This window comes from Emys orbicularis, chromosome 1 (genome assembly GCF_028017835.1).
Source record: "Emys orbicularis isolate rEmyOrb1 chromosome 1, rEmyOrb1.hap1, whole genome shotgun sequence".
NCBI lineage: Eukaryota > Metazoa > Chordata > Testudines > Emydidae > Emys > Emys orbicularis.
Window position 1 is genome coordinate 365,246,477 of NC_088683.1, and position 26,450 is coordinate 365,272,926.

The 26,450-nt window shown below is 48.2% G+C and overlaps 1 protein-coding gene across 1 annotated transcript; it reads left to right on the plus strand.

Annotated features, from left to right (window-relative positions):
- Positions 1-13,409: 13,409 nt before the first annotated feature.
- On the plus strand, positions 13,410-14,345 carry LOC135895186 (olfactory receptor 51G2-like). The gene has a single exon (XM_065423258.1). The coding sequence runs from the start codon at positions 13,410-13,412 to the stop codon at positions 14,343-14,345; it is 936 nt and encodes a 311-aa protein (XP_065279330.1).
- The last annotated feature ends 12,105 nt before the right edge of the window (positions 14,346-26,450 follow it).

Genomic DNA, 26,450 nt, shown 5'->3' on the forward strand with positions numbered 1-26,450 from the left:
TTGTTCAGACAATCGCTAAGAGAAAGAAGTTTGTTTACATTTATAGGAAATAATGCTCCCGCTTCTTATTTACAATGTCACCTGAAAGTGAGAACAAGTGTTTGCATGGCATTGCTGTAGCCGGCATTGCAAGATATTTACTTGCCAGGTATGCTAAATATTTGTATGCTTTGGAACCATTCCAGAGGACATGCTTCCATGATGATGAGGCTTGTTAAAAAAACAATGTGTTAATTAGATTTGTGACTGAACTCCTGGGGGAAAAATGGTATGTCTCCTGCTCTGTTTAACATGCATTCTGCCATATATTTTGTGTTATGGCAGTCTGAGATGATGACCCAGCACATGTTGTTCATTTTAAGAACACTTTCACTGAAGATTTGACAAAACACAAAGAAGGTATCAATGTGAGATTTCTAAAGATAGCTACAGCACTCGACCCAAGATTTAAGAATCTGAAGTGCCTTCCGAAATCTGAGAGAGATGAAATGTGGAGCATGCTGTCAGAAGTCTTAAAAGAGCAACACTCTGCTGCGTAAACTACAGAACCAGAACAATCAAAAAAAGAAAATCAACCTTCTGCTGGTGGTGTCTGACTCAGATGATGAAAATGAACGTGCATCAGTCCACACTGCTCTGGATCGTTATTAAGCAGAACCCGTCATCAGCATGGATACATGTCCCCTGAAATGGTGGTTGAAGCATCAAGGGACATAAGAATCTTTAGCGCATATGGCACGAAAATATCTTGTGATGCCGGCTACAAAACTGCCATGTGAACACCTGATCTCACTTTTAGGAGACATTGTAAACACGAAGCAGGCAGCATTATCTCCTGCAAACGTAAACAAACTTGTTCGAGCTATTGGCTGAACAACAAGTAGGGCTGAGTGGACTTGTAAAACCAGGGCCGGCTCTGGCTTTTTTGCCGCCCCAGGCAAAAAAGCCTCCGGCCGCCCCCCCCCCCCCCGCGGGGGGGGGGGGCGGAGCCGGGGGGGGGGGCGGCTGGAGCCCCGGGGCGAGGGTGGCGAGCCCCGATGGGGGCTCCGCTCTCCCCCCGGCGGCCGGGGGCAGGGCGCGGGGGGGGGGGGGGGGGCGGAGCCCGAGGGGGGCGGCTGGAGCCCCGGGGCGAGGGTGGCGAGCCCCGACGGGGGCTCCGCTCCCCCCCCGGCGGCCGGGGGCAGGGCGCGGGGGGGGAGAGCGGCGGGGGGAGGGTGGCTGGAGCCCCGGGGCGAGGGTGGCGAGCCCCGATGGGGGCTCCGCTCTCCCCCCGGCGGCCGGGGGCAGGGCGCGGGGGGGGGGGGCGGAGCCCGGGGGGGGCGGCTGGAGCCCCGGGGCGAGGGTGGCGATCCCCGGCGGGGGCTCCGCTCTCCCCCCGGCGGCCGGGGGCAGGGCGCGGGGGGGAGGGCGCCGGAGGGGAGGGCGGCCGGAGCCCTGGGAGGAGGGCGGCGAGCCCCGGCGGGGGCTCGGCTCTCACCCCCCCCCCCCCCGCGGCCAGAGCGCCGAGGGCAGGGCGGCGAGCCCCGGCGGGGGCAGGGCAGCGAGCCCCGGCGGGGGCTCGGCTCTCCCCCCCGCGGCCAGAGCGCCGGGGGCGCCGGGGGGAGGGCGGCGAGCCCGGCTGTGGCCCCGCTCTCCCCGGCGGCCGGAGCGCCGCGCCGCCCCCCTCCAGGTGCCGCCCCAAGCACCAGCTTGGTTGCCTGGTGCCTGGAGCCGGCCCTGTGTAAAACTCTAAAGTTTTACACTGTTTTATTTTTGAGTGCAGTTATTTTTTCTATTTAATTCTATATTAGGTGAATTGTAAAATTAAGTGAATTGAAAACTACTGTTTCTTTTGTTTCTTTTTTACAGTGCACATATCCACAAGCAAAAATTAATATAAAGTGAGCACTGTACACTGTGCATTCTGTGTTGTTATTGAAATCACTATATTTAAAAAAGTAGAAAATATCCAAATATATTTAAAAGAATGGTATTATATAATTGTTTAACAGCGTGATTAATTGCAATTAATTTTTTTAATCATGCAATTAATCGGGATATTTTTTTAAATACTTGACAGCCCTATTTAAACCCTGTTTATTCTCCTATGTTACGCTTTGTTCCTACTCTTCAGATTAAACAGTATTTGGGTCTAGAAGGCTGGCTGGTCACTTGTCTCACAACTACTCACAGGCTCCCAAAGGGAAGAACCACAGGACCCGAACTGACTCAGACTTGCTCAGCAAGCACAGTCGTCAAGCAGTGTGCAGTAGCCCAGGGCCCCGTCTGAGGGTGGGAAGATCGCTGGATTGCACCCTAGGAGAGGGAAGGCTACAAGGTGGTCATCTGGCACTCAGAGACCAGAGAGGGGGCAGGGATGCTGGTTGCCCTGTTACTCTGAGGGGTCTCTACAAGGCAGAGAGTCTAGAGCCCTCAGCCAGTCAGGAAACAGACATACGCCCTATCGGAACTGTTACCACAGAGCAACAAAACTCTGAATTCCTGCCTTCACAATCGAGCCAGAGAATAAAACTTTTTCAAATGAAAATACATTTACTGATTAAATTTCTAGGAAGAAATAAACCTGAGGTAATTTGGGAACAAGTCACTGATATTCCATGAGGGTTTCCTCTAGCTCAGTCCCTGGCAGGATCGGGCCCAGAGCACATGGCACCTCTAGAAATGGGACCCCTTGAGAAATCCTGACTCGGGGCATTAGGGTTTTAACACTTGGAGCTCGGTTTGAATGTCAGATTTCTGTGTACATTGAGTAGCCCACTGTGGAGCATGGGCAGATGTAGGGGAGGGGTTCCCAAGCGACCTAGCCCTGCCTCCCCCCAGCCCCCTCACCGAGTCACCCCGACAGCCCAGCTGAGTCTTCTGCCGCTGCACAGAACATCTGCAAATGTAAACAGCTCTCAGCCTTTCCCCTTCACTTTGCATTTTAAAGATAGTGAAACCTGCCAACGTACCCAATTCCTGCTAGAAGGGGAGCTGCTGACACCAGAGGTCTTCACCCTCAAGGATGAAGAGTCATTTGGGAGGTTGCACAGGCAAAATCTGTTTAGATAGGGAGGCAGCTGTCTTTATAAAGCATGTTTGCATATTTCCTTGGGGGCCACTTGGCCATCAGGGAACCTCAGCTGCTTGGCTCAGTGTGCACCAACTTTAACAACTGTCGCTACTAATGGCAAACAGCAGAAGGCCAAATCACAGGGGACGTGTGGTGATCCTACCTAACTGGACGGCAGCGCCAGCCCTGCTGCAGGCTCTATTCCTGGAATCCGGGCTTGTCATCACTGTTCGTATGGTTCTGATTAGCAACCTAGGGGGTGACCAAATGGTAACGATGATGCTGTCACACTTTGATCTTGCTGATATAAAATAAAATAGAATCACAATAATAATATAGGACCACATTTCTCCCCGGCAACCCCCTTTCCTGCATTACAAACCCAGGGTGCAGGCGAGGGAAGGGAGAGTCCACAAAGCTCCCTACATGGAAATTTCCCACGGATTGTTCCAGGACGGGAGGTCCATTCCCTTCTCCCTGAGGAATGAAAATGGGGACACAGGATCCAGGGATCCCCAAAGTTATGCACAGATCTCAGTGATCCATTGGGAGCTAGGCCCACCCACCCACAATCTCTGGGCCTCCCCAACTGCTTAAGGACCCTCTCCAGCTCATCAGAGATGTGCTACCAAGGCCTGTTACAATAGCCCACGGAGATGGGAGGGCTGGTTAGAGTAGCTGAGGGGCACAATACCCCAGCCATAGACTGGTCAGGAGGTTTCAACCTTTCCATGCCCAGAGTGCAGCCATAGACTCCGTCAGTGCAACCTTGTATTATGTTACGAGGGAGATGCAGATGAAAAGCCTCCAATTTCTTTTGGGGATCCAGGCAGCTGCAGCTGGAGAGTATCATATGGCAGGAGCTGGATATGAGTCGACAGTGTGCTCTTGTTGCCAAGAAGGCTAACGGCATTTTGGGCTGTATAAGTAGGAGCATTGCCAGCAGATCAAGATATGTAACACTGGTCTACAATTTTTGAGAAGTCGTCTGCTTCAGAGATAAAATGTGCTATTTATTATGTAGTTTGATGTGCTGAATTCAAATATGACAATTAAAACAACTGATTGGCTACTGTTTCTAAGATATTTAAGTTTTTACATTTTATGTCTATGTATATTGTGTAGATAGTAGAGTTTTAATCATCAATTGTAAACCTAGGTCTTTTCATGTGTTTATGGTTGCTTTACATGATAATATTTCACCTGTCCTGTTTATGTAACACTTTAAAAATCAGCAAAAGGGTTATATAAATAAAATGTATTATGAAACAAAAGGCAAAAACCAATTCTGTACATAGTTTAGTCCTATTCAGTGTCTACTCGGCGCTTCTTGGCTTGTCTCTTGTATTCATTAAATGGAGCATCTCTTGTCACTGTCCAGCAATAGTCTGCAAGCATTGATGGGCTCCATTTGCCCTGATAGCGTTTCTCCATTGTTGCAATGTCCTGGTGAAATTGCTCGCCGTGCTCGTCACTCACTGCTCCGCAGTTCAGTGGGAAAAAATCTAGATGAGAGTGCAAAAAATGTATCTTTAGTGACATGTTGCAACCAAGGCTTTTGTATGCCTTGAGGAGGTTTTCCACCAACAACCTGTAGTTGTCTGCCTTGTTGTTTCCAAGAAAATTTATTGCCACTAACTGGAAGGTTTCCATGCCGTCTTTTCCTTGCCACGCAGTGCATGGTCAAATGCATCATCTTGAAGAAGTTCACGAATCTGAGGACCAACAAAGACACCTTCCTTTATCTTAGCTTCACTTAACCTTGGAAATTTTCCACGGAGGTACTTGAAAGCTGCTTGTGTTTTGTCAATGGCCTTGACAAAGTTCTTCATCAGACCCAGCTTGATGTGTAAGGGTGGTAACAAAATCTTCCTTGATTCAACAAGTGGTGGATGCTGAACACTTTTCCTCCCAGGCTCCAATGACTGTCGGAGTGGCCAATCTTTCTTGATGTAGTGGGAATCTCTTGCACGACTATCCCATTCGCAGAGAAAACAGCAGTACTTTGTGTATCCAGTCTGCAGACCAAGCAAGAGAGCAACAACCTTCAAATCGCCACAAAGCTGCCACTGATGTTGGTCATAGTTTATGCACCTCAAAAGTTGTTTCATGTTGTCATAGGTTTCCTTCATATGGACTGCATGACCAACTGGAATTGATGGCAAAACATTGCCATTATGCAGTAAAACAGCTTTAAGACTCGTCTTTGATGAATCAATGAACAGTCTCCACTCATCTGGATCGTGAACGATGTTGAGGGCTGCCATCACACCATCGATGTTGTTGCAGGCTACAAGATCACCTTCCATGAAGAAGAATGGGACAAGATCCTTTTGACGGTCACGGAACATGGAAACCCTAACATCACCTGCCAGGAGATTCCACTGCTGTAGTCTGGAGCCCAACAGCTCTGCCTTACTCTTGGGTAGTTCCAAATCCCTGACAAGGTCATTCAGTTCACCTTGTGTTATGAGGTGTGGTTCAGAGGAGGAGGATGGGAGAAAATGTGGGTCCTGTGACATTGATGGTTCAGGACCAGAAGTTTCATCCTCTTCCTCGTCTGACTCAAGTGAGAATGAATCTGGTGCATCAGGAACTGGCAGTCCTTCTCCGTGGGGTACTGGGCGTATAGCTGATGGAATGTTTGGATAATGCACAGTCCACTTTTTCTTCTTTAACACAGCTTTCCCAACTGGAGGCACCATGCAGAAGTAACAATTGCTGGTATGATCTGTTGGCTCTCTCCAAATCATTGGCACTGCAAAAGGCATAGATTTCCTTTTCCTGTTCAACCACTGGCGAAGATTTGTTGCACAAGTGTTGCAGCATATGTGTGGGGCCCACCTCTTGTCCTGATCTCCAATTTTGCAGCCAAAATAAAGGTGATAGGCTTTCTTAACCATAGTGGTTATACTGCGCTTTTGTGATGCAAAAGTCACTTCACCACAAACATAGCAGAAGTTATCTGCACTGTTCACACAAGTACGAGGCATCTCTGCTCACTTTGGCTAAACAGAAATGTGTCCCTTTGCAAAATAAAACACTGACAAATAAGAGAGCATGACACTGTATGATTTCTAGAGCTGATATAGGGCAATTTGTTCAGCAGAGTGATGTAAGCTTCGTTATGATTGCATCATCCATGACTTCTAGGAATAACAGGATGCAATTCATATCATGTATGACGCAATACCAGCTTCAGATTGCATCATTCATTGTTTTGCCTAAAAAGCAAGTACTGTCCAAACCCAGTCATAGATTTATTCATAGATCCAGTCAAAGATGTATTTTAGTCATTTCTGGTTTAAATTGAGATCCCTTCCCTTTATAACTCACTTATCCTCCGCCATTCCCAAGTCAAGGGTCGTATATACTGACCCAATAGCATATCTTGAAAACTACAGCCAATCAACAATTTTAAGCATCATTTTCGTTCTCAGTGACCCAGAATTAGTAAAGTTTGACTATATTTATTTCAGAAGCATTTTGGCTGTAGAGCAGTGAATCATTCCTCTCTATTGACATTGGTGAGGCCTCATCTGGAGTACTGTGTCCAGTTTTGGGCCCCACACTACAAGAAGGATGTGGAAAAATTGGAAAGAGTCCAGCGGAGGGCAACAAAAATGATTAGGGGGCTGGAGCACATGACTTATGAGGAGAGGCTGAGGGAACTGGGATTGTTTAGTCTCCAGAAGAGAAGAATGAGGGGAGATTTGATAGCTTCTTTCAACCAGGGCTGTCCAGAGGGGGGGGGGCAAATGGGGCAATTTGCCCAAGGCCCCGGGCCCCGCAGGGGCCCCCGGCCCCACCTGCGCCTTCCCTCATCCCCCGGTGCCTCCGCGCGTCACGTCAGGAGCATCCCTGGAGAGCGCTGCGGGCCTGAGCTCCTCCCACTGAGTCAGAGCTGTGTGGTAAGGGGGCGGGGCTGCAAGCTCTGGTCCTGCCGAACCACGCCGCTGCAGCACTGTCCAGGGGCCAGGGAAGCTCCTGGATGCAGTGCTCTGAGGCTCCGAGAGAGGGGAGAGGCGACGGTAACCCAGGAGTGGCCCTGGCCAGCGCTGCTGGGGGGGGGCGGTCAGTTGGATCGTGGGCGTTCCTGGGGTCTGTCAGGACTCAGAGGGGGGATGGGTGGATAGGGGTCGGGGCAGTCAGGGGACAGGGAGCAGGGTGGGTTGTGGGGGGTCCCAGGGAGGTGGTTGCGGGGGCGGTGAGGGGACAAGGAGCAGAATGGGTCAGGGATTCTGAGGGGGGCAGTCGGGGGCAGGAAGTGGGTTGGGGTCGGATAGGGGGCAGGGCTAGGCGGTTTGGGGAGGCACAGCCTTCCCTACCCTAAAGCTCATTCAGCAGTTTGAGGCTTGCAGACACGAGCGCCGCGAACTTTTTTGCCGCCCTAAGCGGCGAAAGGTCCCTCCCCCGAAATGCCGCCCCCAACAGAGGTGGCGGAAGGTCCCACCCCCGAAATACCGACGACGACCGGAGCGGCCGAAGATCTGGCCGCTGCAGTCACCACCCCCCAAATGTTAGCGCCCTAGGCAACCGCCTAGGTCGCCTAATGGGTTGTGCCGGACCTGCTTGCAGACAGCTATTTAACCCAATGAGCCAAGCTGTTATCTTTTCCCTTAGGGCTACCATCCCTTTCACTTATCAAATGCCAAATTATAGTCTACATTGAATTTCAGTGCCATAGGGAGATTCATGTCAGGGGAGGGTAGCTTCATTTAAAATTAGCCACTTTACATTAACAGTGATAGCGCCAAGAGAGCCATGGGGGAGGGATCACATGAGAAGAGCAATATCATACACCACCTACCTCCTTCCCAACCCTACCAAGGGAGACCCCCCCCTTCCCTGCATTCCCTGAGGCTCCAGAGGGGTTAATTCAGTGGTTCTCAAACTTTTGTACTGGTGACTCCTTTCACATAGCAAACCTCTGAGTGTGACCCCCCCCCTTTATAAATTAAAAACTCTTTTTAATATTTTTAACACTATTATAAATGCTGGAGGCAAAGTGGGATTTGAGGTGGAGGCTGACAGCTCGTGACCCCCAGTAATAACCTCGTGACCCCCTGAGGGGTCCTGACCCCCAGTTTGAGAACCCTTGGGTTAATTTAATTTTAGCACCCTGTCTCCATTCACATGCATGTGCTATTTTGAGATTTCAGTTTTCACAACATAGGCTCATCCCAGATTCTGGAACAAGCTCAAATGCTCAGTTCGTGGAGTATGTACCTAGTCTATACTAAAGACAAACCCACAGTAACCGTTTCCAGTTTGTGAGGGACCCCATGGAGCCAGTCTCTAGGAAACAGATAAATTCATGGAGGTTATGTCCATTAATGGCTATTAGCCAGGACGGGTAACGAATGGTGTCCCTAGCCTCTGTTTGTCAGAGGGTGGAGATGGATGGCAGGAGAGAGATCACTTGATCATTACCTGTTAGGTTCACTCCCTCTGGGGCACCTGGCATTGGCCTCTGTCGGTAGACAGGATACTGGGCTGGATGGACCTTTGGTCTGACCCAGTCTGGCCATTCTTATGTTCTTATGTTCTAACCTAAATGAACCCGAAGTTATGGAGACAGATATGAACCAAGGAAGCCAGCAGAGGATCAGAAACCTGGAGAAGTCTCTGACTGGACGGGCTCAGGCGTTTGGTCACAAGCTGAGGTGGTTCAAAAGTTTTGGATTTTTTTTTTTAAGCAGAATTTTTTTTATTCTTTCTTTAAACAATCAAACACAGCAAGCAGCAAATATTTGGCCACACACTTCTGAACCCCCAAACCATGTTCAGGTTTTGGCAGACTAATTTCAGCTTTTCGATTAAAAAAACCACAACAAATTTTGAAGGAAAGCAGACATTGTCCGTGATTTTTTCTGCTTTTTGAAAACCCCTAGTTTTTGATCCAAAAAACGTTTTGACGGAAAATATTTGTCCAACCCTTTTAATGAGCTCTGGTGCCTTTTAGCACTAGCTGATGCTGAGAACCAGTGATACCTTGTAAAGGTGACTTGAAAAAAAGTTTTCTCAAAACTGGGTTTGTGCCGAGATGCAGAAGGTTTTTAAATGTTTATTTTCCCCAGGGCCGCCCGGGGGGAGGGGGGACAAGTGGGGCAATTTGCCCCAGGCCCCACAGGGCCCCCCACAAGAATATAATATTGCAAATTTTTTTTATGTAAGGGGCCCCCAAAATTGCTTTGCCCCAGGCCCCCTGAATCCTCTGGGCAGCGCTGCTTTCAACTACTTGAAAGGGGGTTCCAAAGAGGATGGATCTAGACTGTTCTCAGTGGTGGCAGATGACAGAACAAGGAGTAATGGTCTCAAGTTGCAGTGGGGAGGTTTAGGTTGGATATTAGGAAAAACGTTTTCACTAGGAGGGTGGTCAAGCACTGGAATGGGTTACCTAGGGATGTGGTGGAACCTCCTTCCTTAGAGGTTTTTAAGGTTGGGATGATTTAGTTGGGGATTGGTCCTGCTTTGAGCAGGGGGTTGGAATAGATGACCTCCTGAGGTCCTTTCCAATCCTGATAGTCTATGATTCTATGATAATGGCAGCTGAGCTTTCAGAGAAAAATGATCCATTTTCTATGAAAATTCACCCCAAAAAATGGATGAAAAGGAAACATTTCAGTTTGTGGGGGGAAAAAAACCTGTTTTCAAGCCAAGCTCTAGCTCAAACCATGAGCCTCTGTCTCTTCTGCTACAGGATCACACCCCTAGGTGGCAGTGCTAGCCCGCCAATCAGCCTCCCACACTGAGCAGCCCCTTAAGATGGCAATATTTCCCAAAGAGAAAACGGGAGTCGCTGTCGCTGGAATACTGTAGGGGCCCCCTAAGGTGTCAGGAGACTGTCACCTGTGGCTGGATTGCTGCCTCCTCAGCTCTGCCTCATCCCCTGCGGGGGGCTGTCATCTGCACTAGGCTCCCCCAAATGTTCCTTCGCTCCCATTTCCCCATTTTTTGACAGAAGTGGGCATTTGTCCCATTTGCTCTTGCCAACTGATCAAGTCAGCAAGAGCAAACGATAGAAATGCCTCCTTTTGAAAAAAAATTCTGGACGGCTGGGACAGGGCTTAAAAAAGGGACTGACCTGGCCAAAATGTAGGGTGGCTACACCAGCTCTGTAACAGAGATAGCCCCTGGAAAAGGCTTGACTGCAGCAGCCCATCCATCACTGGAACAATTTAAGAACATAAGAATGGCCATATGGATTCGGTCCATCTAGCTCAGTGTCCTGTCTTCTGACAGTGGCCAGTGGAACTCTCAATGACCACAGACTCAGATAAGGTACGAAGGCACCCGGCCAGGTTTATTGCCAAATGAAACACGGTCTCTAGCTCCCTGGATCAGATGTCTACGGTTCTGCTAGTACATATGTGCCCCCTGACAATGGACTCAGCTCAGTCAGTGGCGGGACTTTCCACTGCCCCCTAGGCTGGACAAAGACAGCCCCTCTGAGATACATCTTTATACACAGATACAAACGAGTTACACATCACTCCTGACATATCGAGGTGCGACCCTTCTACATATCAAGGTGCCACCCATTACATTGTGCATGTTGGTTCAATCAAAACATCCCTATCCATCATGTCATCCTGACCCTGTCTTTAGGATGGGTCAGCATATTCCTGTTATCTATGGGGAGAGTGCTGGTATCGGGGTGTTCTTGTACCACCCTGGAATGTATTTACAGACTTGTGCCTAGTACCTCTTAAGTATGTGGGTTTCTGCAACATCAGCCCTGTTCTTCCCAGATTCTGTGAGCAGGGCCTGCATCTTGCTCACAGCTTAACGTTGCTTTATATTAGCAAAGTGGTGGCTACTTTGGTTCAGGCCTCAGGCCTCACACCAAGCCTCTGTTTCAGGGCTTCATCTTACTACAGATGGGCCTAGCTACCAGTGGGTCAATGAAATCTGTGCATAACTTTGGGGATCCCTGGATCTTGGCTCCCCCTTTTCATTCCTCAGGAAGAAGGGAAGGGACCTCTCCTCCTGGAATGATCCGAGGGAAATTTCCATGTACGGAGCCTTGTGGAATCTCCCTTCCCTGGCCTGCACCCTGAGTTTGTAATACAGGACAGGGGGCTACTGAGGAGAAATCTGGTCCTATATTAATAATATTTTTATGATTAATTTACTTATTTATTAATTTTATTTCAGCACATGAAGCTGTGACATTGTTACCACTTGGCCGCCCCTGAGGTAGCCCTGTGACTAATTGGAACCATACAAACAGTGACAACAAGCCTGGATTCCAGGAATAGACCCTGCAGAAGGGCTGGTGCTGCAGTCCATTGGGGTAGCATCACCCCACGTCCCCTGTGATTTGGCCTCCTGCAGTTTGCCATTGGCTGTCACGGAGATTAAAGCTGGTGCACATGAAGCCAAGAAGCTGAGGTTCCCTGATAGCCAAGTAGCCCCCAAGGGAATGTGCAGGCATGCTTCATAAAGACAGTTGCCTCCCTGTCCGAACAGATACTGCCTGCTGCCCATGCTACCTCTCTGATGACTCCTTGTCCTTTAGGGTGAAGACCTCTGGTGTCAGCGGCTCCGCTTCTAGCAGGAATTGGGTACGTTGGCAGGTTTTGCTAGCTTTCACATTTGCACATATTGTCTGAAGCAGCAGAGGACTCGGTGATGGGGCTGGAGGGCAGGCAGCGCTAGGTCATTTGGGAACCCCTCCCCTATATCTGCCCATGCTGCACAGTGAATAATTTCAGCTACACAGAAATCTGACATTCAAAGCGATCTCAGAGTGTTAAAACCCCAATGCCCCATGTCAGGATTTCTCAAGGGCTCCCATTTCTATAGATGCAGTGTGCTCTGGGCCCTATAATGCTCCAGGCTGAGCAAGAGGACACCCCAGAGATTAGCGGTTACTAGTTCCCCAATCGCGCCAGGTTTATTTTCTCCTGGAAATTTAATCAGCAAATGCATTTTCAACAATTTTATTCTCTGGCTTGATTGTGAAGGCAGGAATTCAGGGTCGTGCACTCAACAACTTTGTAATACCTGTGCAAGACTTTCCAAAAAGTCCTGGAGAACAGAACCGCTGGTCTGTGTTTCAGCAAAGAGTAGAGCCGAGGTGCAGGAAAGGGGAGCATAATAGTGGTTTTAGTCTAATTTACACGCATTGCCTGTTACATGAGCATGGCTGAAGTAACTTGCACATTCAACTGGATATTAGTGCAAATGTAGTGTTTGTGACGCCAACCCCTCCCCGCCCAGCTGAAATAACCCTCTGAGTTATCTGTCACACTTCTAATTTGCCTAATACAGGATGCAGATTCTGTGAGGATGAAGAGAAGTCTGTAGGATCATCAAACTCTCTGGATTCAGTCAACATTGGCCTGGAAAAGCACTTCAGCTTCTCTTGGAGGGATTCTTGGGGATCAGAGTGTATCACTGGGAGCATTTGGCAAGGGAAAGGTAATAGAGTCCTGTTCTAATTGAATTTACACATGTAAATCTGGAATGATGCCATTACAGTAAATTCAGAACATGGCACTAAAAAATTATCTCATGTGCTCCAAAGAGATAGGGGCATAATTTGGACTCTCCGGATTGGATAAAGTAAATAAAATATATATAATGAGGCAATGAAACACGTAAATAGCTTCAATGCAGGATAGATAAATACTATGACCGTTTTCACCATGCACTTGCCATGTGTTTACACACATGTTATGATACAATGGGCCACACTCAGAAATGGAGGGCCAAAAAGGGTGTCTGCGGGAAGGTCACAATTGCAAAAGCACACAGTGCTCAAATAGGCTGAGGAATTCTGAGCCACAAGATATCAATGGGGCCAGTTGCTTAGAAGAATTCAAAGAGGCACAGGGTGTTTATATGGCTTACCAGAAAATCCAATTGAAGTAGTGAGGATTTATTGAAAAACTCTTGGAAGGACTCTAAACCTTCCTGATTTACACCACAAAATATGTCTAACTGGTGGGTGTCAGGGGAAAAATTTCCTGGGAACAGGTTATCTCATAGCTGCCTATGGCAAGACTAGATGGTGCTGGTCCTGCCATGAGTGCAGGGGACTAGACTTCATGACCTCTCAAGGTTCCTTCCAGTTCTATGATTCTTCCACCTTCCTCTGAAGTTTGTGGAACTGGCTACAGGCTACTGGGCTAGAAGGACTACAGATCTTATCCCGTCTGGCAGTGCCTATCTTCCTATTGATCCTGTAAATCCAAAACTATGTTTTTGCTGATCTTCCTTGAGCTCTGGGGAGTCTCTAGAATTGCACTCAGAGCAGAATGATGTCTCGATAAATATCATCTAGTCTCTTGTTCTTTTTCCTTTCAGGAAGGAAAGTTCAAAACTCATCGGACCTTCTCAGTCCATTATGTCAGCTGTCAATGAAACCAAATTCAACCCTGACGTTTTCCTTCTCACCGGGATACCTGGGAAGGAAGACGTCCATCTCTGGATCTCTATCCCCTTCTGCTTAGTGTATGTTATTTCAATAGTAGGAAATTCAATCATTCTATTCATTATAAAAACAGATCCAAGCCTCCATGAGCCCATGTACATTTTCCTTTCCATGTTGGCCATCACAGACCTTGGCATATCAATATCCACCATACCGACAATACTGGGCATATACTTGTTTAATTCTAGGGAGATCAGCCTCAATGCTTGTTTTACCCAACTGTTCTGTATCCACTTTCTTGCAAAAATTGAATCCTCCATGCTCTTGATGATGGCCTTTGACCGCTTCATTGCGATCTGTAACCCACTGAGATATGCTTCCATCTTAACCCTGCCGAGAATAGCCAAGATGGGGTTGGTGTTTGTGCTAAGAGGGGTGGCTGTAGCATTACCATTCCCCTTTCTCCTGAAACGCTTCCAATACTGTCGAGCCAATGTCCTCTCCCATTCCTACTGCCTGCACCAGGACATCATGAAGTTGGCATGTGCGGACATCACAGTCAATAACATCTATGGCTTGTTTATTACACTCATAACGGTGTGGTTGGACTCACTGCTCATCTTCCTCTCTTATGTGATGATCCTCAAAACAGTGCTGAGCATCACATCCCACACAGAGTGCCTCAGGGCCTTGAACACCTGCGTCTCCCACCTCTGCGCCGTCCTGGTCTTCTACATGCCAGAGTTCAGCCTGACTGTCATACACAGATTCTGGAAGGGTTCTTCTCCCTCGCTTCAAATTCTCCTGGGCTACATCTACTTGCTGGGCCCGCCGTTGATTAATCCAATTGTGTACAGCGTGAAAAGCAAACATCTTCGTGCGAGGATAATCAAGGTGTTTTTTAAATGAATAGTCAGTTCATCATCCAGCTGCAAGGTTGGTGATACAGGGGTTAAGAAAAACAGGCCATGGCCACCTATTCCATCCTGGACCCTTATGTCTAAGACTACAAGAGCTACTGATTTCCACTCTTTAGAGAGAAGTTCAGATGGGGTGTAAGACCTGGAGCAATGGAAGTGGGGCTGTTCCCACGCGCTGTTAAGGGAGGTCAGGGCACTGGGGGAAGGAGACCAGGGGAGGCAGCAGCATTTACAAAGTGACTGTGTTCGTGGAGAGCCCAGGGACCGGTGGAATGTTGGCCCGTAAAGAGCCATATCGGTGGCTACTCCGACCTCAGAATTCCTGTTGATACAGTCAATAAAGAGAAGGGATGTGAATGTTGTTTCTCATTACACCTGACCTGTCACACCGTCCCGTCTCTATTTAAACATCCACAGGTCATGAAAAAAGCTGCAGAGCTGTTCTGTGGTCACAGTTCTGGCCCTTAATGATCACTCTGGGAGCTACATAATCCATTGGGCTGCACGAGCTGTGGACAGGGGCTATTCAAGGGACACAGTCACCCACTCTTCCCCTACGCCCTCAGCCAGGTGCTTGTGACTGAGTCGTGTCAGAGACCTGATTAACACAGGATCCCCAGGAGAAGCCATTCAGGTAATATCCCCCACCCCTTATTGATGGCTCAGCACACAGACGCATATTCCGTCCTACTCCTCCCCTCTGTTTGTGCTCTCCCAGTAATACAAAGGGGTAGAAACAGGCCTCACCTCCCCAACAGAGTCACGGTCATCTCCTGTCCCAGCCCAGCCCATCCCATTCAGAATAGGGTGAACACCTTTTCAAAAGCCACATGCAGGAGCCCTGCCCCCTACATGGCCTCACCCCGGCCCTCTTCTTCCTCCCGAACTCCCACCCCCTGCTTCTCCAAGCCTCACCCACTGACTAGGTTGGATGTCACAGACAGGCCATGGTAAGAGGCACCCAGGGAGCAAGTGCTGCTCTGGGGAACCCCAGATCCTCCACCTGCCCCAGTCAGGGGGTGTGGCCTCATAGCAAGGGCAGGCTAAGGATCTCCTCAGCCCCCTAACTGTGAAAAGGATGGCGCTGCCCATGAGCCTTGGGCAGGCGTGGATTGGCACGGCAGGTAATTCAGGACAAATGCTGTTCTGAAGTCATTCAGCCCAGAGCAGGACTCGAACTCTGCATTTCGGGACTCTCCTGCCCGATTGGGGATGGGTTGGTCCACCCTAATTCAGTGGCCATTAGAGGTGGTGTGTTGGGAACTGTCCCCTTTAGGGTTAGGAGAGATAAGGGGGGGTCAGTCAACCCCTGATCCAGAGTGGGGCCCTTTACAGTTCCTGTGACTTTTGGAGTTGACAGAGGCCTAGAAGAGGCAGCTAGTGGGAGAGACGAAGATGGTCGCAGGGAATAGTTACTGCTTTGGGAAATCCCTCACTCCATGCCAAACAGGAGGCGCCTTAGGTGGGACACAGGCTGAATCCTCTCTCGCAACATGGGCAACACGAGCAGGGGACAGGCAGCTGCCCTCGCTCAGCCCACGGGAAAGGGACTGAGATATCCTGGGTACCAGCTGGGGAGAAGCCAGTAAGGTTGCAGCAATGCAGACCCCAGCAAGCAGGGTGGGGGGACTTCTGAGTAAAGAAGGAGGATGGGGCTGGAGTGTAGGAGAGCCTGTGTTTTGGAAAAGACTGAATTAATGCGACCCCTCAAAGGAGGCTCCTTTTTAAAGTATCCCAGACTGAGAGTAAGTCATTGCAAGTACCTTAGAGGGAAGGGCAGGACACCTGCAGGGCCACCTCAGAGCCGAAGGGGGCAGTCTGGGGTGGCTACAGTTCACAGGGCCTTGGCCAGAGTGTGCTGTGTCCTTGCAAGGCATTATCACCAGACGTAGATCAGCCCAGCCCCCAGGCTGCTCTAAACTCTGCTGAGGCAGGGAGAGAACAGGCCAGCGAATCAAACTTCTGTAATTGGCTCCTTGTCATCCCTGCTCTCTGTAGCACAGGGGGAGCTCTTCTGGCAGAGCAGAGAATCCAGCCGGGCCTGTCAGCGTTCAGATGGCTGGAAGACTGGTCCGGTGGTCTGGGCAGGACTGCTGGGTTTGAGTCCCTTGCTGTGTGTGACCATGGGTAAGCCATTGGCTGTCTCTGAGCCTCTGCACAGGTGGATAATAGCCCTGCCCTGCCTCACAGTGGTGGCAGGAGGATAAATACATTCAAGGTGCTCAGATGCACTGATACCCTAAGATCAGGGCTATGTCAGGGTTCCACAGAGCAACACCTCTGACCTTTGTCTTTCAAAGGCCTCTTATTACAGCCTCCTGTGACAGCTGGCTTGTGGGAAGCCCTGTGACTCCAGCACCTTGGTGTGTGTGTGGCAGATGTGGGGGTGCTCAGGAGTGACAGTGAGGGGTGGGTATTGGATTTCTGAGGGGAGTGATGGCGTGTCACAGGGATGCCGAGCATTTCAGCACAATCACCATAGCCAGAGTGCTGAGCCCCCTGCTCCCAGAGCAACCCAGAGCTTCCACAGACCCATGGCTGAACCAATGATCCCTCCACCCCCAATGTTGGAGGAGCCCCAGGCTGGCTGGAGCGCCCCCTGCCATGCCGAGCCCACTCTCCTGAGACCCCAAGCCACCCCTTGGGACAAGCCTGTCTCTTCCCAAAGAACCTGAGCTTTTTATATCCCCAATGCATGTTCCAGGGCAGCTGAGGAGGTGGTTGTGAAATTGCCCCCGATATTGATCTTAGTGCTATCCTTGTGATACGATTATGATATAGTTATTTGTGTCTTGTATAAAAAATGTCTTGGGAGTTTAGTATGGAAAAATTATGATTTGCAGAATATGATGATCCTATTTGTGTGCTTGTATCATTTTTGCATCTGAGGGAGGTTATGAATATTGACTATGTATCTGTATTTCAAATGTAGTTACACGTGGGTGACACCCACTAGGCAAAATGCTTCCAGTCAGGACAGCTGGTTGTGAAGGGCCTATTCCGGGTACTGGGACATTAGGGGAAACAACAGGAGAATGTTATACTCCATCTGGTCAGCCTTCCCAGAACGCTCGGGACAGCCTATGGATAATGGTTGCTATGACGCAGCAGGGCATGCAAAGGCCTGGGACCAGACCACAGGACAGTTAACTCCATTTTGGTACCTGTATTTTTCTACTATATAACATGGGGGGTGACACCATCTCTTGGCCTCACTCCCCACACAAGAGAATTCCTGGAAACACCTGAGGAACAATGTCTGAACAGGGGGAACTGTTGATCCCATGCTCAAAGGATTTCTAGCCTGCATTTGAAAATTTGGTGGACTGCTTGTACCATCACCCAGGGTGAAAAATTGTTATTTCATATCCAATCTATCTAGCGTGTTAGGCTTAGTTTGCATTTTTTGTTTATTTGCTAGGTAATCTGCTTTGATCGGATTTCTATCAACTTTAATCACATAAAATCCATCTTTTTGTAGTTAATAAAACTATCTTATGCTTTATTTTTACCAGCGTGCTTTGAGTAACGTGTCTGGGGGAAATCTCAGCTCTGTGTACAAAGGCTGTTGTATATCCTTCCCACATCAAGGGCAAAGCAGCCTATATTAATGAGCTTGGGTTTATATTCCAGTAAGGGAGCAAAGGTTGGGGAGCTGGGAAATTGTCTATTGTCTCCAGCCTGCCCTTGAGTGGCTTAACTAAGGGTACGTCTATACCCAGCCACTAGTTCGGCAGCTGGCAATCGAACTTCTGGGTTCGACTTATCGCGTCTTGTCTGGACGCGATAAGTCGAACCCAGAAGTGCTCGCCGTCGACTGCGGTACTCCAGCTAGATGAGAGGAGTACCGCGGAGTCGACGGGGGAGCCTGCCTGCCGCGTGTGGACCGAGGTAAGATCGAACTAAGGTACTTCAAACTTCAGCTACGTTATTCACGTAGCTGAAGTTGCGTACCTTAGTTCGATTTGGGGGGTTAGTGTAGACCAAGCCTTAAGCATCCAGGTAGCTTAGCTGGGTGTGTGGCGCCACCTACTGCTGTGTTGGGTGAAAACAGGGATTGAAGAGGCTGTCTTTGTCACCAACAAAGCAGTGTAAGATTGGCCAGCCCAACTGGAGGGTTAAGGGGCACAGTGGTTCCCACGGCTCCCAGACTCCCTGGGGGTTACAACCTGTCACAGTGGTATGTGTTTCTCAGCTTCCTGGTTCCATCAGTAATCTCCATGGAGTGCAGCGAGATTACTGAAGAAGCTGAGTAGCCCATAACGCCTCCTCAGCTACCCGGGAACCTGCATGGCACATAATAATAAAAAGTTCCCTGTGCAAACCCTGCAACTGGCAGCGAGTGGCCACAGCAGCACCGGAGTGGGGTGGGGGTGGGGGGGGCTTCTCCTGTCCAGGCCTATATCCACCACCTCTGGTTCCCAACATTCTGTTTGCTTTTCTGACTGACGCTGCACACTGAGCGGATGTTTTCAGAGAACTATCCACAATGACTCCAAGATTTCATTCTTGAGTGGTAACAGCTAATTTGGCACCATCATTTTCTCTGTACAGTTTGGATTATGTTTTTCCAATGTGTGTTATTTTGCATTTGTCAACACTGTATTTCATCTGCCATTTTGTTGTCCAATCTCCGAGTGTTGTGAGATCCCTTTGTAACTCTTCACAGTCTGCTTTGGACTTAAATATATTGAATAATTTTATCTCATCTGTAAATTTTGCCACCTCACTGCTTACCCCTTTTTCCAGATCATTTCTGAATATTTGTGTGACGGTGCACCCCACAAGGCTTATAGAAATATGCTTATGAATGTATATATGACATAACTAGAATATGTTTTATGCTACATATGCCATGTAACCTACCTCTGTAAAGGTTATGATCTACTGAATCTATTCTCCTATTTGTATGCATGTGTCATTTTTGTATTCGAAGTTATGAATATTGGCAGTATACTGGCCTGATTTTTAAGTAGCCTTTTGTAAAGCATTTGGTCAGCTTTTTGAGAAAGGAATGTGCAAATTAAGTGCCCAATCAAGAAGCACTTAAGGGACAATGAATCTTGGAAGGCTCCAATCCACATAAGAATTCTACATGAGGATGTTCAAGGTAGAAGGTAAGCAATGGCTACTGCCTGTAAAAACTGAGTCATGCATGGACATGTGACTTGCCCATGTGATTCCAAAACTCCATCTTGGAGCTGGACTTTGCATAGGAGAGAGGAGGGGTCTCCACCTGGAAGAGAAAGTCTACTTAAACCTATGGGAGACTCCTCCATCTTGGTCTTCAGCTGGCTAAAGAGATAGCCTCTCCACCCCCAAGGATACCTGACAGAAACTGGAACAAAGGACAGTAACTACAGGGGTGTGAGTGATTGCTGGACCCAGACTAGCAGGAGACTAGTCTGTAAAAGGAAGCTTACTGGAACTGGTGAGGTTTTATCTGTATTCAGTTTTCTTAGACATAGACTTGCGTGTTCTATTTTATTTTGCTTGGTAATTCACTTTGTTCTGACTGTTACTATTTGGAACCATGTAAATCCTACTTTCTCTATTTAATAAAATCACTTTTTACTTATTAATTACCCCAGAGTATGTATTAATACCTGGGGGGGGGGGGTGCAAACAGCTGTACATATCTCTCTATCAGTGTTATAGAGAGTGAACAATTTATGAGTTTACCCTTTATAAGCCTTATACAGGGTCAAACGGATTTATTTGGGTTTTAGACCCCATTGGGAGTTGGGCATCTGAGTGTTAAAGACAGGAACACTTCTGTTAGCTGCTTTCAGTTAAGTCTGCAGCTTTGGGGCACGTGGTTCAGACCCTGGGTCTGTGTTGGAGCAGACGGGTGTGTCTGGCTCAGCAAGACAGGGTGCTGGAGTCCCGAGCTGGCAGGGAAAGCAGGGGCAGAAGTAGTCTTGGCACATCAGTTGGCAGCTCCCAAGGGGGCTTCTGTGATCCAACCTGTCACAATGTGGAACAGCACTAGGCCCCATACAGATCCCTGTGGGACACCACTAGTTAACTCTTTCCATTCTGAAAACTGACCATTTATTCCTACCCTTTATTTCCTGTCTTTTAACTGGTTTGGTGCCACAAACCGAACTGAGCTACCTGAATGCTTTAGCTAAGCCACTCAATGGCAAATAGGAAACAACGGCCAATTTCCCAACTCCTCAGCTTTACACACTTCCTGGAGTACAAACTCAGAATTATACCATCTTGCACTGTAAAGGGAGCTGTACAATGCAAACTCATTAATATAGGCCGCTTTCCCATTGATGTGGAAATGATATTCAACAGCCTTTGTACACAGAGCTGAGATTTCCCCAGACACTTCACTCAAAACACACTGGGTTTGATCAAACATAAAACAAGTTTATTAACCACCAAAAGATAGAGTTTAAATGGTTATGCGTTATCAAACAGATCAAAGTAGATTACCTAGCAAATAAAGAAGTTTGCAAATGAAGACTAACATACTAGATAGATAGGACTTGAATTAGGAATTGTTCACGCTGACTGATGATACAAGCAGACCACCAAGTTTTCATAAACAGGCTAGACATCCCTTTAGCCTGGAACTAGCACTTCCCCCTGTTCAGTCTTTGTTCCTCGGGTGTTTTCAGGAGTTCCCTTGTGTGGGGAGTGAGGCCAAGAGATGGTGTTATTCCCCATGTTATATAGTAGAAAATTACAAGTACCCACAATAGATTTCAGTGTCATGTGGTCTGGTCACATACTTTCAAGGCTGAATCCCCACTCTGTCACTCCGAGTGCAGAAGGTGGGGGCCCGCAAGGATTCTAAAAATTAATACTTGCCACTCCAGGCTGGTATTACGCTCCCAAGGTTACAGCTTTTCTCTGACCTTGGCTTGGTAAATGCTGCCATCACCCAAATGCAAAAAACCCCTTGGACCCAGGAAGGTGCACTTGGGAATTACTCCCTGTGGGGTACCCTCAACTCCTTACACACACACACACACACACACACACACACACACACACACACACACACACACACACACACACACACACACACACTGAGAAAGAAAACAAAGGAAATTAGTTGTTGCCACCAGCTAATCAAACAGCATATGCACAAACCTCTTAGGATACCAAAAATTGAATCCTGTTCTTAAAAAAGGTAAATTTTATTAAAAACAAAAAGAAAGAAAATACATCTGAAACTTGGGCTTTTGCTAGATTTTAAAAGACCAATTCCAAAAATTAAGCACCCAAAATAGCTTTCTTGGGAGTTCAGCGTAAAGGTTACAAGCAAACAAAAGCATCTGGGGTTAGCATAGAGGAGATCCACAAGCCTAAACAAAGAAATAAACCTAATTGCATCTATTTAAACATGCCCTGTCCAATGATTTCTTCTAGGTATGGAAGATGAATTTTTAAACCTGGTTCAAGCCTTACACAGCATTCCTGCTTATAGCATTGCTGCTTCATGTCTCCTTCTCCGGAGAACAACAGACAAAGGGAAAGTTTCTTTCCCAATTTTAAAAAGTTTTAGCCTTCCCATTGGCATTTTTGGTCAGGTGCCCACTCCCTTTTCTTTTACCTGTGGGCTTGTTAACCCTTTACAGGTAAAGGAAGCAGAGAACAGACACCAAGAGGGATTTTACAGCTAACTGGCTGGATGGATGTTCATAAAAGGGAGCTACCCCCACTCCCCACTTTATTTATCACACGCCCCCCCAAATCACAGATGGTGCTGGCTATCCTGGTTCAGGTCGGGTCCACACTGGCTGGGATTTCTTCCTGGAGGTTTAGGAAACAGAGTTAATAAGTTACATGCAATGCTAATTTTACTAATAATTACATGAAGAACTAAACAGAACTTTTTACATTTGAAGGACTACAATGACTTAGAATGCAGCGACATTTTTACCAGGCTGATTCTGGGAAACCTTCCCAGGAGAGTGCATCAGCCACTTTGTTAGAGGCTCCTGAAATATGTTGTATCTCAAAATCAAAGTATTGAAGAGCTAAACTGCACGGAAGATGTTTTTTGTTAGTCTCTTTGACTGTGTGAAGCCACTTCAGTGCAGCATGGTCAGTCTACAGGTGGAAACGCCGTCACCAAATGTATGGGCGTAGCTTTTTCAGAGCATACACAATGGCGTAACATTCTTTTTCTGAGACTGACCAGTGGCTTTGACTCTCAGAAAGTTTTTTGCTGATAAACACGACAGGATGGAATTGTTGATGTGGTCCTTACTGCATTAAAACTGCTCCTACACCACGCTCGGATGCATCTGTGGTTGCCCATGAATCTGAGAATATAGCGGGTGCATTTCGCAGTCCGAAAGGGAGCTACCTCCACACCTTCATTCAGCACACATGCCCTGGCATGCCCTACTGAGTCATAGCACCCATTACCCATAGGCTGTCTGGAACATTCTCAGGAAGGCTCACCTGGTGGGGGATAAACTTCTCCTAAGGCCTATTGTTTCCTCTAATGGCCCATTACCCTGAACCGGCCCTTCACAACTAGCTGTCTTCAATGGAAGCATTCTACTTAGTGGTCGTCAAGCTACATTTGAAATACAGATGTTCATAAGTTCAGATATAAAAATGATACATGCACACAAATAGGATCATCATATTCTGAAAACCATAACTTTTCCATAGACACGTCACAGGACACATTTTGTACAAGATACGTTATAACTATGTCATAATCATATCACAATGATACTACTGGGATGAATATGGGGGAAGTGTCACAACCGCCTCCTCAGCTGCCCTGGAACCTGCATGGTGCATATAACAAGCTCAGGTTCTTTGGGAAAAGACAAACTTTTCCCCAGGTTGGCTTCAGGTCTCAAGAGAGGTGGTGCGGCTGTATGTGTCTGTGTGGGGGGCTCCATCCATGGGGGCTGTGGAGGCTCTGGGCATCTCCAGGATGTGGGGGGGGGATCAGCTTTCTGGCTGCAGGGTGGGGTTTGCCTCATGCAGAAGGAGTGAGGCCGGGGGGCTAGCCTCCCCGAAGGGTGTCTCCACCTGCCGCCCCTTTTCAAACCCATTAGGAAAAGGATAAATAATATGACAGAAATATATGAATTTCTAAATCTGTGGTATGCCCACACCTTGAATACTTTGTGTAGTTCTGGTCACCCCATCTCAGAAAAAGATATATTAGACTTGGAAAATGTACAGACAAGGGTGACAAAAATCTTTAGGGGTATGGAACAGCTTCCATTGGAGAAGAGAAAAAGACTGGGAATTTTCAGCCTGGAAAAGAGACAACTCAGAGGGGATATGATAGAGGTCTATAAAATCATGAGTGATGTAGAGGAATGAATCAGGAAGAACTATTTACCCCTTCACAGGGGTCACCCGTGAAGTTAATGAGCAGCAGGTTTAAAAGAAACAAAGGGAAGTATTTCTTCACACAACGCGCAGTCAGCCTGTGGAGCTCATTGCTAGGTGATGTTGTGAAGGCCAAAGGTATAACTGGGTCCAGGTAAGATCATCGAGGAGAAGTTCATCAGTGGCTATTAGCCAGGATAGTGAGGGATGAAACCCCATGCTCTGGGTGTCTGTAAACCACTGACTGTCTGAGGATAGGAGCAGATGATGGAGGATGAAACATTCAATAATTGCGCTGTTCTGTTGATTGCCTCTGAAGCATCTTCACTAGCCACTGTCAGAAGACAGGATACGGGCTAGATGGACCATTGGTTTGAATCCATACGGTCATTCTTATGTTCTTAACTTTTCCTCTGATGGGTGGTTTGATTCAGACAAGCCTTTTCCAGGGGCTCCCTCTGTTATAGAGCTCGTGTAGCCACCATCCATGGTAGGGTGACAATACGTATATTTTCAATACGTAACTTTTTGGCCAGGACAGTTCCTTTTTTAAGTCCTGTCTCAGACTTCTTTTTTTTCAAAAGGAGGCATTTGTCCTGTTTGCTCTTGCTGACTTGATCAGTTGGCAACAGCAAACAGGACAAATGCCCACTTCTGTCAAAAAAGTGGGGAAATGGAGAGCAGAGGAATGTTCGGGGGAGGTGAGTGGAGATGCCAGCCACCCACAAGGGATGAGGTAGAGCTGTGGGGGAGGAAACAGCCTCCTGAAACCTGAGGGGGCCCCTACAGAGTTACAGCAATAGGCAACAGCATTTCATGGGAGTGGGAGGCTTAATGGGAGCATCTGGGGGTCTCCTGTTTTCTCTTTGGGAATTATAGTCTCCCTAAGGGGCTACTCAGTGTGGGAGGCTGATGGAGGCCTACTTCCACTTAGTGGCGTGGTCCTGAAGCATGAGGGACAGAGGCTCATGGTTTGAGCTGGAGCTGGGCTGGAAAATACACAACATTTTCACCCAAACTAAAATTTTTTGGGTGAGTTTTCATAGAAAATGGATCATTTTTCTCTGAAAGCTCAGCTCCCAGGATCCCAAAGAGAAAGTTGAGGCTTTTCATCTGCCTCTGCCTCATAACGTAAATGAAGGTTGCACTCTGGGTATGGAAATGTCACACACTGACGGAGTCTATGGCTGCACTCTGGGTATGGAAATGTCGAAACCACCCGACCAGTCTATGGCTGGGGTATTGTGCCCATCTGCTACTCTAACCCTCTAGCCCTCCCATCTCTGTGTAGCCCCCTCCACCCTGAGCAATGCCCCTATGGGCAGTGGCTACTGTGACAGGCCCTGGTACCACATCTCTGATGAACCTGTGCTAGCAGGGAGCTGGAGAGGGTCTTAGAGCAGTTGTGGAGGCACAGAGATTGGGGCTGGGGGACTAGCTACCAGTGGATCACTGAGATCTGTGTCTAACTTTGGGGATCCAGGTCCCCCTTTTCATTCCTCAGGGAGAAGGGACGATACCTTCCCTACTGCAATGATCTGAGGAAAATTTCCGTGTAGGGACCCTTGTGGAATCTCCTTCCCCTGGCCTGGGTTTGTAATGCAAGACAGGGGGCTGCCAGGGAGAAATCTGGTCTTTTATTATTATCAATTTTTCCATTTTATTTTATTTTATTTTATTTTATTTCAGCAAGATCACAGCTGTGACAGCATCGATGTTACCACTTGGCTGCCCAGGACGTAGCCATGTAACTAATCGGAACCATACAAACAGTGATGACAAGCCCAGATTCCAGGAATGGAACCTGCAGCTGGGCTGGCGCTGCCGTCCGGTTGGGTAGGTTCACCACACATCCCCTGTGATTTGGCCTCCTGCAGTTTGCCATTGGCCATGTGGGGTTAAAGCTGGTGCACACTAACCCAAGCAGCTGAGGTTCCCTGATGGCCCAGTGGCCCCCAAGGAAATGTGCAAACATGCTTCATAAAGACAGTTGCCTCCAGATCTGAACAGATACTGCCTGCTGCCCTGCAACCTCTCTGATGAAACCTTGTCCTTTAGGGTGAAGACCTCTGGTGTCAGCGGCTCCCCTGCTAGCAGGAATTGGGTACGTTGGCAGGTCTCACTAGCTTTAAAATGCAAAGTGATGTTTAAAGGCTGCAAGCTGTTTCCATTTGCAGATGTTCTGTACAGCAGCAGAGGACTCAGAGGGGCTGTCGGGGTGACTCAGTGACGGGGAAGGAGGTCAGGCAGCAGTAGGCAGCTTAGGAACCTCTCCCCGACATCTTCCCAGGCTCTGCAGTGAGCTGTGCAAGCAACACAGAAATCTGACATTCAAAGCGAGCTCGGAGGGTTAAAACTCAATGCTCTGAGTCAGGTTTTTGTGGGGGAGCATTTCTAGAGGTGGCGTGTGCTCTGGGCCCGATCCTGTGAGGAGTTGAGTGAGAGAAGTCCCCCTAGAGTGATAGTTCCCAAATCACCTCCTGTTTATTTGCTCCCGGAAATTTAATCAGCAGATGCATTTTCAAAGCTTTTATTCTCTGGCTCGATTGTGAAGGCAGGAATTCAGAGCTGCGTTGCTCTGTGGTAACAGGTCCGATAGGGCATATTTCCTGACTGGCTGAGGGCTCCAGCACTTCTAGCCTGTAGATACCCCTGAGAGTTATGGGGCTCCTGGCATCTCTGCCCCCTCTCTAGTCTCTGAGTGCCAGATGTCAGGCCTTGTAGTCTTCCCATTCATGGGTGCAATCCCACGATCCTCCCACGCTCA